Source organism: Miniopterus schreibersii (assembly GCF_964146895.1).
Source record: "Miniopterus schreibersii genome assembly, chromosome: 10".
NCBI classification, from domain to species: Eukaryota; Metazoa; Chordata; class Mammalia; order Chiroptera; family Miniopteridae; genus Miniopterus; species Miniopterus schreibersii.
The window spans coordinates 38,602,635-38,615,565 of record NC_138110.1 but is presented as its reverse complement, the minus strand read 5'-3'; the positions used below and the strand labels follow the sequence as shown (position 1 = coordinate 38,615,565).

Here is a 12,931-nt window from a genome sequence, read left to right as displayed (position 1 = left end):
CCTATAAGTGCTGCTCCAATTTCATTCTCCCTCTCAGTCAAACCACCCCTAACTTCTCTCCCTCTTCTAACTACCTGTCCGACAACCCCAGGTGCTCAAAAGGAAACTAATCTTTCTCCTGAAGCCTCCACCAGTGCCAGCCCTGTTCTTCAGGGCTTAAAGCCTGGGCACCTTCCCCGCCAATCTCCCAAGGAGGCTTCCTGGTGCAGTTTCCTGCACCTCTTCCTCCCCAAATTCCTTCCCTACTGAGTCCACACCCATTCCTTGCCCATCTTGGCACCTTCCATCCAGGCCTCGGCAGTGTCTCCCAGGTACAGCTGCCGCTTGGCTCTTCCTGAGCCACAGCAGAAAGGTTTCCTGATGCTAAGAAACCCACAATCCACCCTTCTCACGGCCTGCGAGACAAGCTCCAGGAGCCTCACCTGGCTCTGTTGCACCCTCATCTCCCACCTGTCCTTTCCCGTCCCACCCGAAATGTGACTTGACTGTCTCTGCACAGTTCACATCGGTCCGGCCTCCCTCCCCTACACTCTGTCCACCCCTTGCTACCTGTCAAGGCCACTCTACAACCTTCACCTCCCCATGTGCTTTCCTGACCCACCCAGGCACAGTCCAGCATCCAGATACTTGCGAAGTATACCTTTATTAGTTCCCTTAATCCTCAGATCTGTGAAGCTGGTACTAAAATAACACCATTTTACAGAAGAGACTGAGAATTACACAGGTAAAATGACTCATCTGAGGCCACACCTAAGAAATGGCAGAGCCAGGCTCTACCCAAACCCTGGCTGATTCAAGCTGGAGCTCTTACTCCTCGCACCGCACTGAGGGTGGCTGGGCCATCCTCATTTCCGTAGACCACGAGCTGGCATCTGAACAACTCAGTTTCCGGTCTCCAAATCACCACAGCACAGCAGGCAGTCAAGACTTTACAACAAAGAGGAAGGGTGCACCTTAAGATCCCTGGGCTGTCAGGGCAGCACATGCTGACAAGACCAAGGGTACGCTGTGCAATCAAGGGCTTCCGTACAGGCCACTCACTTTCTTTCTAAGCAAAGCACCTGATAACAAAAGTAAGGCGTCTGAAAGCTGTCTTTACTATGATACAGGAACACCTGGTGAAGATTTCATATCAATAAATAATATTTACTCAACGTTTGAGGTCTGCCAGAGCCAAAACAGCATGTGATCAAATGTGAGCTCAGTTCTGGAGGTGATGGTTGTACCAAAATGTGACGTATATAATGTCACTGAATTGCACACTTAAAAATGGTTAATTTTACGTTACATGTATTTTACCACAAAGTAAAACATGAGCTCAGATGTCCTTCACCATGTAAGAGAAAAGCCTGGTGGCATGAACAGCAGAGATGGTTCTGTTATCATTCTGATGTTAAACAGAAGAGTGACAGTTCACAAAGGATCAAAGACTATGGGTCTGAGTATCACTCGACATACCCAGGTCTCTAATAATAGGTCTTGGTAAAGCTCCTCTTCGGGGTCCAAGTCTAAAGAATGATAATAATTCTTCACAGTTCATCTCGTGGTCACTGACCCATCTTATAGAGCTATTCATAATCATAAGAACTATCTTATTTAAGTATTTGAAAATGTTGCCAATTCCAAAAATGTTAAAAGTAAATGAGTGGTTCATTTTAATTACAGAATCAATACCCATTTAGCATAAATACAAGCACATCTCATTTTATTATGCTTCGCTTTATTGCGCTTCACAGATGTTGCGTGTTTTACAAATTGAAGGCAAGACCCTCCACCAGCAAAAAGACTGTGACTCACTTTATTGTGGTGGTCTGAAACTGAACCTGAAATATCTCCAAGGTATGCCTGTATTCCAACAGCACAGGGTGTACACGAAATAACACTAAAAAACTCCTCCTCGTTTCTCCATCCCCCATCCCATTTCTCAGATTTAACCAGCACTAACTTATTAGATCTAGGTCTTCTAGGCTTTTAATTCCTCCTACAGGCAAACCTGTAGAGATGTATACCCACAAACACATATACAGAAAGTGCGGTGACTTTTAAATAGCTTTTTCACAAATAAACCTTGATTACCCTCCACAGTTGGCTTTTGGCTCCACCTGCCCTGCCCTTAACTGTATCTATCTGGGTCTCCAGCACCACTGTTTTTTCCAGATTTCAGTCCTACCCATCTTGGAACATCCTCCCTCTCACAAGCCTCTCCTAAGACTCCTTGCCTCCACTAAATTTAACTCTTGACTCCTTTCATCTGGTTCCAGTCCATGTGCTCCCTGGACCAGGTGAGCTGTCCTGGGGTAGAGGCAGGTCAGCTCCAGGCAGCATTTGCCTGTGTTCTGGGAATCCACCCTCACTGCTCTAGCCAGCAGGTGTTCTGTGCCCAGAGCTCTGGTGAGTGTCATCCCTGTCCTAGGAGTGGATAAACTTTTCTTTAGAGGGCCAAATATTAAATATCGTTGGCTTGTGGTCTCTGTGGGAAAACACTCCACTCTGCCTGTTGTAGCTCAAAAGGTACCATAGACAAATGGTGAATGATAAGCATGGGTTTGCCCCACACAAACTTTATCCACAACAGCCTCTGGCCAGGCCATACTTTACTAGCTCCTGCCCTTGGATCAAAAGAATTTATATTTGTGAGAATTACAAAGTTGTGTATGTGGGGAGAAGTTGCAAGAGTATTTTCTTGCTTTTGTCTTGACTCCCTCATGAGACCACATATCCTAAAGGGCAGAGCCCAGATGTTATACTCCTTTAGAAATTCCCTAGAGTATCTTATCCCATTTTCACTGATTCAGAAGCCATCAAAACTCACCATGAGTTGAGGAAGTTCAAATGGATCGTGTAAGAAGTTAAAAAACGATAACTGCTGGTTGTTTTAGCTTTAACTCAAAATGTAATAGTTACAAGGCTAAACATCTCTACTTTTAAAAGTTAGATCATGTGGATATTTCGCAACATGGTCCAGAGTTTACTTATTGGGTATTTGACAGGATAGGAAAGTTTCTTTCAATAATAATGAGTAGTTTAGGAAAGGCTAAAAAAAAAAGCCCCTTCTGCTGTATGTCAGCAACTCTAGCAAAATTGCTAAATAGACTCTAATAGGAAGCTGTATGAAAGCTTATCATATGAAGGAGCTCTGACATCAGCAACAGGATCCTATACTCCAGGCTGCCTTTAAAAAATTATGATGAATAAAGTATTAAGTAATTCATATTCAAATGCTGACTGAACAGCAACCACTTTCAGTAAGGCACAGTTACATGATTTCTTCCTCACTGCCTCATTTATTTCTCAGACCTCCCTCCCCCACTCACCATGGAGTAGTACTGCAGAGTTTTACAGGTAAGGAAATTAAGGCTCAGAGGATTCTCTGAGGTCACATGGTTCATCAGTGACAAAACCAGTAATGAGAATTGAGGTTTTGAGTGCCAGGTTAAGCATTCTCCATCCTATCCCCCATCCCCATCCCCCCACCCCCAGCTGCTGTACACAAGACGTATTCCTCAGATTTTGACAAGGCACCAGAGATAGGCTGTCCCATCCATTATAATCCTACACAAGTGACCCTCTTTCCTGTCCACTTGTAGAAATGAGTACCACTTACACCTTTTAAGTACATCTCTAAGCAGCTGTAAGATCATGACTACTTTCTCAGCACAACTGACTGTCCTCAACTTCAGGCTTGCACTCAGCCATCCCATTGCAGGTGAGGTCCCCTCACCTCTGCCACTGTCCTGAATGGGTAAAGCTCATGGCAAAACCTAAAGACACACCCAGCTCCAGCTCCAGCTCGGGGACCAAACAAACATGACAGGACATTTTTGTTTGGGGTGGAGGCTGGTCTGGTCTGACTTCTATTGATGGGAATCTCTGGGACTCTGTTTTATAGCCAACTTGGGGTGAACATATCCACATAACAAAGTCAAATTTGTGTGAGCACCAGGCACACCTGTAGATGGGTGTTTAGGTCATACATTTTTTAATCAGATGGGCTCAGCCAGTCTTCACTTTATAAAGTAGTTTGCAGTTTCTTTAAGTGACTCATCCAAGATCATACTACTACTATTAGACACTGCTGAGCTCCAGCACGCAGTTTGAAAAATAATCCAAGTAAAAAAACTAAAATAAAACTATGAAAGTGGTTGGGAGTGTATATTGTCTGCAGGTTTTTTCCTACAGGATATTCACACAGTGTGGCAACTGAACAATGGGTCAGGCTAGCAGGCTAAATGCATCCCTGATTTATCACTGGCTTTTGAAGAAACCACAGTAAAGCTAATAACATAATAAGGTGCCTTACTGGCCAAGTGAAACATTTGCTGAATACATTCAACCTAGCTTGCTAAATATGAATAAACTGATAGCAATATTTTGAATTTGAATACAGCACAGAAGTCAGAAGACAGTGGCTCAAGCCCCTAGCCTGCCGTTTACTAGCTCTGTGACCTTGGGATAAATGTGAACACTAATATCCACATCTGCAAAACTGGAAAAACAGCATCACACTTACCTTAAAGGGTGTTCTGTGAGATCAAAACAAGATCAGAATGTGTCGTAGCAATAGAAGCACTGTGCAAAAATTTTTCTTTTTTCTTTGTTCCTTGTAAACTGGAATGTCATTTTTAAAGAGCTTTATTGAGATCACTTAGAGACCATAAAATTCACCCTTTTTAAGTACAGGTTTTTAGTAACAATTAGGTAACTTTTCCCCTATTTTCTCCAGTTTTCCTCTTGTATACCTGGTAAACATTAATTCATCTTCCACAGGTCAGCTAAAAAATGGACTCTATAACATTTTGTCCTTGGTTTTACTACAGCACACTTTGCACTGTACTTTTTAAAATATATTTACCCTTCTTCCCATAAATTATGAATAAGACAGGGATAGGAACTACTAACATTTACATAGGACTTTACAGTTTGTAGACTGCTTTCTCTATAGTTACTCTTTTTGATAGACTTTTGTATCCTACACTGAGTCCATAGCAAATACTTTTTATTTATGAAATTAGTGAAAGACAATAATTTGAGTTCCTCTGTGGGGAAGTCATAAGCTAAAGAACACAAGTTAAAGAATTACTCTCAAATTCCCCAACAGCACATGTGCATCAGCGAGGGTTTTTTGGTTTGCTTGCTTTTTAAAGTTTCCTTGCCAAAGCAAATACTCCAAAAACTGAAAATAAGAGGCACAGTCCAAGCATAGGAAAATCTGTTTGGCCACAGCTGGTCATTGATTATCACCCAGAAACCAAGTGCAAATCCAATTCTGATCTCCACTAGCCTCTGAATCTCTCCCCCATCCTACCCTCTCACTCGAACCCAGGAAAGCCCAATGATTGGTAATTCAGAAAGGTAAGTGTCCTGGCCATTGGGAGATGGCAAAATACAGTTCTTGCCCTCAAGGAGCCTGCAATCTAGTAGTTCAATTCAAACACTATTTCTCTATCTTTCCACAAGCACCCTGAAAAGTAGGCACAGTTGGTAATCTGATTTTACAGAGGAGGAAACTGAGGCTCGAGGGGATCACTGGCTTGCGCAAGATCACTCTTGGTAAGAGGAAGAGTGATCCTCTTTTAACTCAGGTCTTTCAACTCAGTGTTTTGCTAGGCAGTAAATGCTACTGCAGAAGTTTAAACAAAGATTTAGAACTTCAGAGGGAAAGCATTCTAGCTGCGGGACAGAATAACAAATGTCATGAATGATGGAGCATTTGAACTGGGCCTTGGAAGATAGGCAGAGTTTTGATAGCAAGTAGTTTATGTGGCTGGAGAGCTGATGCCCTTCACAGAGCTGTGGGTAGAAGAGCAGAGAGGAGCGCCTGAGATCAGATTAGTGAGGGTCTGATCCAAGCTTCTGCAGTAAGTAATGTGTCATCCTTAAAACACCCTGAAAAGCATCCCTTTTAGGAGGCTGGGTTAACCAGGAAAGAGAGATCATATTGTCTTCATGACCAGAGAGATTCTTTGTTCTGGGTAACACGACAAACACTGAAGGAGTACAAAGACCTATTCAGCAAGTGGTTTTCTTTCTGCCCACTCGCTAAAATAAAAAACCTATTTTCCCTTGATTACTTATGTTAGCAGAATATCTGATCACAGCATCAATCAGGGAGTAGGAGACACTGGAAATGATTATCCACATTTACTCCATTTTCAGGGGGTTATTCTTCAATGCTCTCAGGCCAAAAAAGTAAACCATTCCTGATCTCAGGAAAAGCCATTTTAATGGCTTAATTCCTAGCCAGGCCTCCTTATGTTCCAAGCTCCTCAAGAAAAAGCTTATAAAAATACAGTCAGGATAAATATATATATATTTGTCAAAATTGCACACATTATTTGGATGACAAGGATTTTAAAAAACCATACAGTTTAGTAATGTTATTTCATCATCTGTAAAAATTAAAAAAGAAAGGGAAAAATCCCTCCAAAATGTATTTTAGACCTTTAAAGGACAGTTAGTATTCTGTGACAGAACTTCATTAGTGCTCAAACTGAGCCCAGATGGGCTGCTATCATAGGTAAGAATTCTGAAAACAGTCCATCCCCCCATCCCACCCCCAATCTATTCAGGTATTCTGAAAGCCTCTGTAGACTTGAGGGAGTTAATTTATAAAATAACAATAGGAGTTTTTCCAGTTAAGCTTTACAGACCTGTCCAAAGGCTTTCAGGCCTTTTGCAAGAGACTCGTGACGAACCTCTGACCTATCCCCAAAATCCTAGGAGAGGAACTCTTTGGCAACATCAGCCTGGATACTACCTCCAGGTTAAAAGAATTTCAGAATTTAGTGAAAGCTACTTAACAACGTGAAGCCTGCCAATGAGATCCTGACCTAAAACTCTAGGGAAACTGAACAGCTGTATTTTCTTTAAGGCACATAACTGCTACTATTTCTTGAGTTTTTACTGAAGTGATGAGGTCTCTCTCTATATCATGTTACTTAATAACACTAATAATCCTATGAAGTAGTTTATCTTCAGAAAAGGTTGAGGTTTGAAAAGGTAATGTGCCCAAAGCCAGTGCCAGTGAGTGGCCTACCCGCTCACCGCCTTCCTAAAACCTGCTTTCCTCTGTCTCTCCTCCCAACCCGGGGCCACAAGCCCACACTGCTGGGAATCCCCCACACACATACACATACACATACACATACACATACACATACACATACACATACACATACACATACACATACACATACACATACACATACACATACACATACAGCAGGGAGCCACAGCTCTTCTGGCCCTTCGGACCTTCTGAGTCAGCATCTCCTATCCACTTCTGAGATACACAGTTTTAAGGAGAGGTTTTTCTAGTCTCAGGAAAACCCTTAATCTTCCTTGTGTGATTCATTACCCCCTCACTGCCAACACCCCTGTAAGTGGGCACAAGGGCACAGGATTCCCAAAGGTCACTCTCATCCTGATCAGGTTTAATCAGCACTATATCCCGGGACATACTTCCCCTTCTCCCCAGTTTTCAAATGAGAAAACTCGAGCCACACAAACAGCAGTGAGGCACTCACACCCAAGGCAAAGCTTACCCAGGGAAATGAGGACACCCGGACGCAGTGCCATTCTGTGGCTAGCTAGTACTGTGACAAGAAGAAAGTCAGTGACCCCCAGGTGGGCCTCAAACTCCAAAGATGGGAAAGGGAGCTGATAAGAAGCGACTTGCACTCTTTAGAAGACCAAGCTGACTTATGTAAAGTACATAGTTCCCTTTCTTTCCCTTACCTTACACCTTCATCTTTAGGGGAGAAGGGTAAATAAAGTGGTAGGAGCTCCTACACAAATCTATAAAGAGTTCGTACGTCTGTGGCAGAATCGTAAGATCCCTATCCCTCTGTTTCCACTTTCCTCCCTTCTGATTCCACATCCTCAACCCAGAAATTAGGGGACCACGTCTGAAATGAGCTCAGAACAGGCCAAACCAGTAGCTCCCAGCTGCCACCCTCTTCCAGACCACAGGGAAAAGTAGGTGGCCGGAGAAAGACACCGGAGAGATGAGGTTCTCCAGGGGCCCCATCGTTAGAGCAACTTCCCCAGCAGCGGCCGGACCTGTGCCCCTCGCGGGGGCTGGGGCGCCTGAGCCGCCGCACGGCCCGCCCCCCGCGCCGGCCCCCGCAGCCCACCCGGTGCCCGGCAGCCGCTCACCTGCACCGGGCACAGCAGCACCAGGAGCAGGCCCAGCGCCAGGCTCCGCTCGCTCACGCCGCCGCGGCGCGGGGCCGCGGACCCCCGCGGAGGCTCGGCCGCGCTCGGCATCCCCGCAGGCTCGGCGCCCCGACCCGCGACCGAGAGAGCAGGACCCGCGCCGGCGGGTTGCGCGCGCAGGTCAGGAAGGAAGAGAGGCGTTGTTAGCTCCTCCCCCTTCTGGGCGGTGCAGCTGCCGGCGAGCCCTTCTGGGGCGGGGCGATCCGCGGGGGGCGGGGACAGGGGCGGGGCTTAGCTGCGGCCTGAGCCGGGCTGCAGCTGGAGCGCGAACCCCCCTGTCCGTGCCCCAGCACCCTCCTGGGGCCCCAGCTCTGCACCTTTCCGCCCTGCTTCAGCGGGGGGCCGGCGTGAGGCCAAGGACTCCCAGGCGAGGGCAGCTTAACTTACGGGCTTTTATTTTTAATTTATTTACTTATTGATTTGAGAGAGAGAGAAAGAGAGGGAGAGAGAGAGAGAGAACATGGATTTGTTGTTCCACTTATTTATGCATCCATTGGTTGCTTCTTGTGCGTGCCCAGACCCGGGATTGAACTCACAATCTTGACCTATGGGGAGGACGCTCTAACCAACTGAACTATCCCGCCAGGGCTGGGCAGCTTAACTCTGGAATCCGGGCTGGGAGAATATTTCTGGAGTTGTCTCAACAGTGTGTGGTTTTCATGCTTTACATTTATTTCTCCCCCTTTTGTCTTTTTCTTTGGCTGAAGCTGGTGGGCGAGAGGGTTTTAGCAAATGGGAGTTCTTGGGGACTGTTTTTCATAGTAAGACCCCCATTCCTCAGCGGAATGTGTGTTTACTTTAGGTCCGAGTAGCTAACTCGAGCAAGTTCTGCTCCCCAAACCCAGTCACCCGAAAGGAATCCGTGCCTGGGCGCTTCTAGAGCACCGACTGGTGCCGCCCGGTGGCGTGACGGGGCCGTGATCCCAGAGCGCGAGGGGTGGAGCGCGGCGGGGGTGCCGCTGAGTCAGCCGGTCTCGGCTCCGTCCGCTCAGCCCTGGTCCGGAGGAAAAGCGGACGAACCGCGCCACCTGCTGGCGGCGCCTGGCGTGGCGGAGACCCTGAGCTCCCGCTTGCGGGCTGGGACCAGAGTCCAGTTTTGAGTTCTAGGGGAAATCAAGAAACACAATGATAAAGGACCAGCGTCTTCGTATTAGTGTGTGTTTTGTGTTGCCTTACCTCTTATTATTATCTTTCTTGGACTTGCACTTGTTTTTTATTCTATGCGTTTCTGGTATCATTACCCTCATTTCAATTATTGAGACCATTCATAAGCATCAGTCATTTCCATTTTGAAGTTAAAGAAATGAAGGTAGTGATCTCTTCTCTCCATAGTGGACACCAATTTACAATGAAAAGACTAAATACCCATCTGTAGCAATGCTGGTAGGCCATGATGCGAGTGACATTCCCAAACCTACTACACGCAGGAGTTGATTCAGTTTCTGCCTTGCTCCCCCCCTCCCCCAGCCCTGTGATGTCACCTGACAGGCTGGGCACTCAGACTGCGGGGATTTCCTCTGGACTTTCAGCCCTAGAGCTCCCGGGATGACTCCCTGGCCCTCAGCCAACTGTGTGTTCTGCTCCAGGTGGTTCCACTGCTGATAAAGTAGTATGCTTTATGCAGAGTTCTCAACCTGTTGTCACTGAGCCAGCAGTATCAGCATATTATCTGGGAACTTGTTAGAAATGCAAATTTATGGGCTCCACCCTGGATACACCGAACCAGTAACTCCGGAGATGAGCCCAGACATTTGTTTTAACAGGGCATCCAGGTGGTTCCAATACACATTCAAATTCAAGAGCTACAGCTATAACGAATTTCCCAGATCCTGGTGGGTTAGTTAGCCTTCCGATTTTAGCAAAGTCCTTATGGAAAAAGCAAAAAAACCTTTACAAAATAACTGATGTGAGTAAAGGAAATGTCAAGCACCATATAAAAACATTTCTAGGCTGGACAGAAATTATTTGGATGTCCCACAAATTATGTCCACCAGTCACAAAACAGTCACAAAGATCTTTTAACCATATGTATAGATACACACACACACACGTACACATATATATGGTCTCTTTAGTACAACTTCAACAATGCCCATAAGCCTAGGGTATATTTTTAAATAAACTCTCCTATTCCTAAGTGACATGTTTTTGTTTTTGTTTTCTGATAACAAAGTAATCCATGCTTATGGCAGAAACTTTGAAAATACACAAAAACTGAGAGACAAGAATAAAAAAAGCATTTACTTTTTATTAATTTATATATATATATATATCTTTATTGATTTCAGAGAGCGGAAAGGAGAGGGACAGAGAGAGAAAAACACCCATGATGAGAGAGTCATTGGGGATCGTCGAGCCCTCAACCCAGACATGTGCTCTGACCAGGAACTGAACCTCGATCTCCTGGATCCTAGGTCAACACTCAACTGCTGAGCAACACCTGGCCAGGCAAAAAAAAGCATTTATAATGCCACCATTATGGATAATCTGTGTCATGCTGTGGTGTATTTTCTCCTATGAAAATTGTTTTAACATCGTTGAGATCCTAAGAGAGACTTTGCTTGTTTAAATATTTAGTACTACTATCATTATATATATCATTCAAACATTGATTGTATAATAACAAAGGGCAATAGGAGAGAAAATGAAATTATTAGACATATGCATCTTTATAAATGTGCAAAAACATCCTCCAGAAAAGTTCTGTGTAAACATATATGTAAATACAATATATGGACTTTTTAAACAGATGGGAGCATGCAGCATACATTTTGCAACTTGTTTTTTTTTACATTTAGTAATATGTTTTATTACTTACATGCTTTTTTTACGAGCTCTATTGGATTTCATTATATGTAGATGACATTTCTGAAGCCAATGACGTAGGTCAGAACAGAGTGTAGGTCAATGAACAACCAATAAGTATTTCAAAATAACATCTCAAATTGCGTTTCTGGTACAGTGAAGGGTTTGTATGGTTCCAGTAATATTGCATAAATTTACCTTTCTTGTTCCATATGCTTCGTCACATTCCTGAGCTTGTCTGGATTCCACAAAGCTTTGCACCTTTCTGTGCCTCTGCGTTCCTCATGACACTGCACCATAGACGCCTAAACACTACTCAGCATTTCCTTAGGGAAAGAGATGAGAACATTGACCCAAGACAAAATTCTTTTTACTTAGATGGAGGGGAAGGCTAGATATTTTCATGTTAATAGTTTTTGATCCATTACATAATTTATTTAATCGATCTCCTGTTGGACATTTGGTTTGTCACTTTTGTTACTGGAAACGATGCAATGAACAACATTGCTGCCCCTAAATCTTTGCAATTATTTACAAATAGAACTTTGGAAAAATGTATATATTGTTGAATCAAAGGAAATACGCATTTCAGTTTTGATTATTGCCAAATTGCCCTCCAAAGAGATTGTATTTTACACCTTTGCTAACAACATATGGAAGTACCTGATTCCACCTTCTTGCCAATAGTTATCTTTGCCATTCTGCTAAGTGAAAAATGGCATCTTAGATTTTACTTTATAAAATATTGTGATGCTTTAATTTGTGTTTTATTAATTATGAGATTAAGAATCTTTTCAGACTTTAGAAATGATTTTATTTCTTTTTCTGTGTTCTTCATTTTTTATTAGTTTTTTTCGTGACTGTAAAAGCACTTATTTATTAAAAAATTAACCTGTTAGTCTAGCATACGTATTGCAGATATTTTCATTAATATGCTAGATTTCAGGGTTATAAAATTTAGTTCATGTTTTTCTTAGAGCTTTAATGATTTCATGAAAGTAATAATCCATCTGAGATGATTTTGTTCTAAGGAGTGACGTAAAGATCCAGTTCCCCTCCTACCCCCAGAGCCTGGTCAGTCACATGGATATCTGCTCTTCTTAAGGTTATCATTGGTTTCTGTGTTGCCAAATCCAAGGACAACTCATTTATTCTCATCTCACTTGACCTCTTGGTAGCATTCAACACAGATGACCACACTGCCCAACATAAAGCATATTCTTCTCTAACCCTCCCTCTCCTGGGTTACCTCACTGGCTAAGCACCCATAACATCTCATCTTCTAGACTAGGGATGTGCTTTGATCAGTATATTCATGTTAATAAAATTTCATTACAACAAAATAACTTTGATTTCTTCTCACATAGAAGCTTTTTTTTTCCCCCCTTCTGCTGCCTTGGAAACTTCAGAGTAGACAATGATCCAAGTGGGCAAAGAAAAAAGAATGCCTAACTACTAGTGTGTAGGAAAGGCTGTTCCATGACGTGACTGCTGTCTGCCACGCAAGATGGGCCTGGGCCAAACGGAGGCTGCTGTCTGCGGCCAGACGCTGTCTGATTGTAATTGATGTTTATTCTGACATAGATCAGTACCCCTCCCCTGCCCGTATGTGCTGGATCCTGGAACAGGGTGTTGTTCTGACCTGGTCAAGCATGTTATTTCCTGTACCTGGTAGCAGTTATGTACTAATACCCATGGCTATCTCCCCACCTTCTTTACCTTATATAATTCTTTGGGACCTGCCGAGTGGGGCTAGGATCCATTTCATGTTGCAGTCACCCAAGACGTGCCTCATATATATGTCTCCATTAATAAACTATTATAGCCAGACCGGTCTGGCTCGGTTGGTTGAGCACCATCCCACGTCCAAGGAGGTCGAAGGTTAGATTCAGGTCAGGGCACATGCCCG

The 12,931-nt window shown here is 43.9% G+C and overlaps 1 protein-coding gene across 1 annotated transcript in view; it reads right to left on the bottom strand.

Annotated features, from left to right (window-relative positions):
* The window catches only part of NPC1 (NPC intracellular cholesterol transporter 1), a 44,123-nt gene extending 35,751 nt beyond the window's left edge, over positions 1–8,372 (bottom strand). The window contains exon 1 of the mRNA XM_081150205.1: positions 8,158–8,372. Coding sequence (XP_081006331.1) covers positions 8,158–8,268 — 111 coding nt within the window. The 5' untranslated portion in view covers positions 8,269–8,372. The remainder of the gene's footprint in view (positions 1–8,157) is intronic.
* Positions 8,373–12,931: the final 4,559 nt, after the last annotated feature.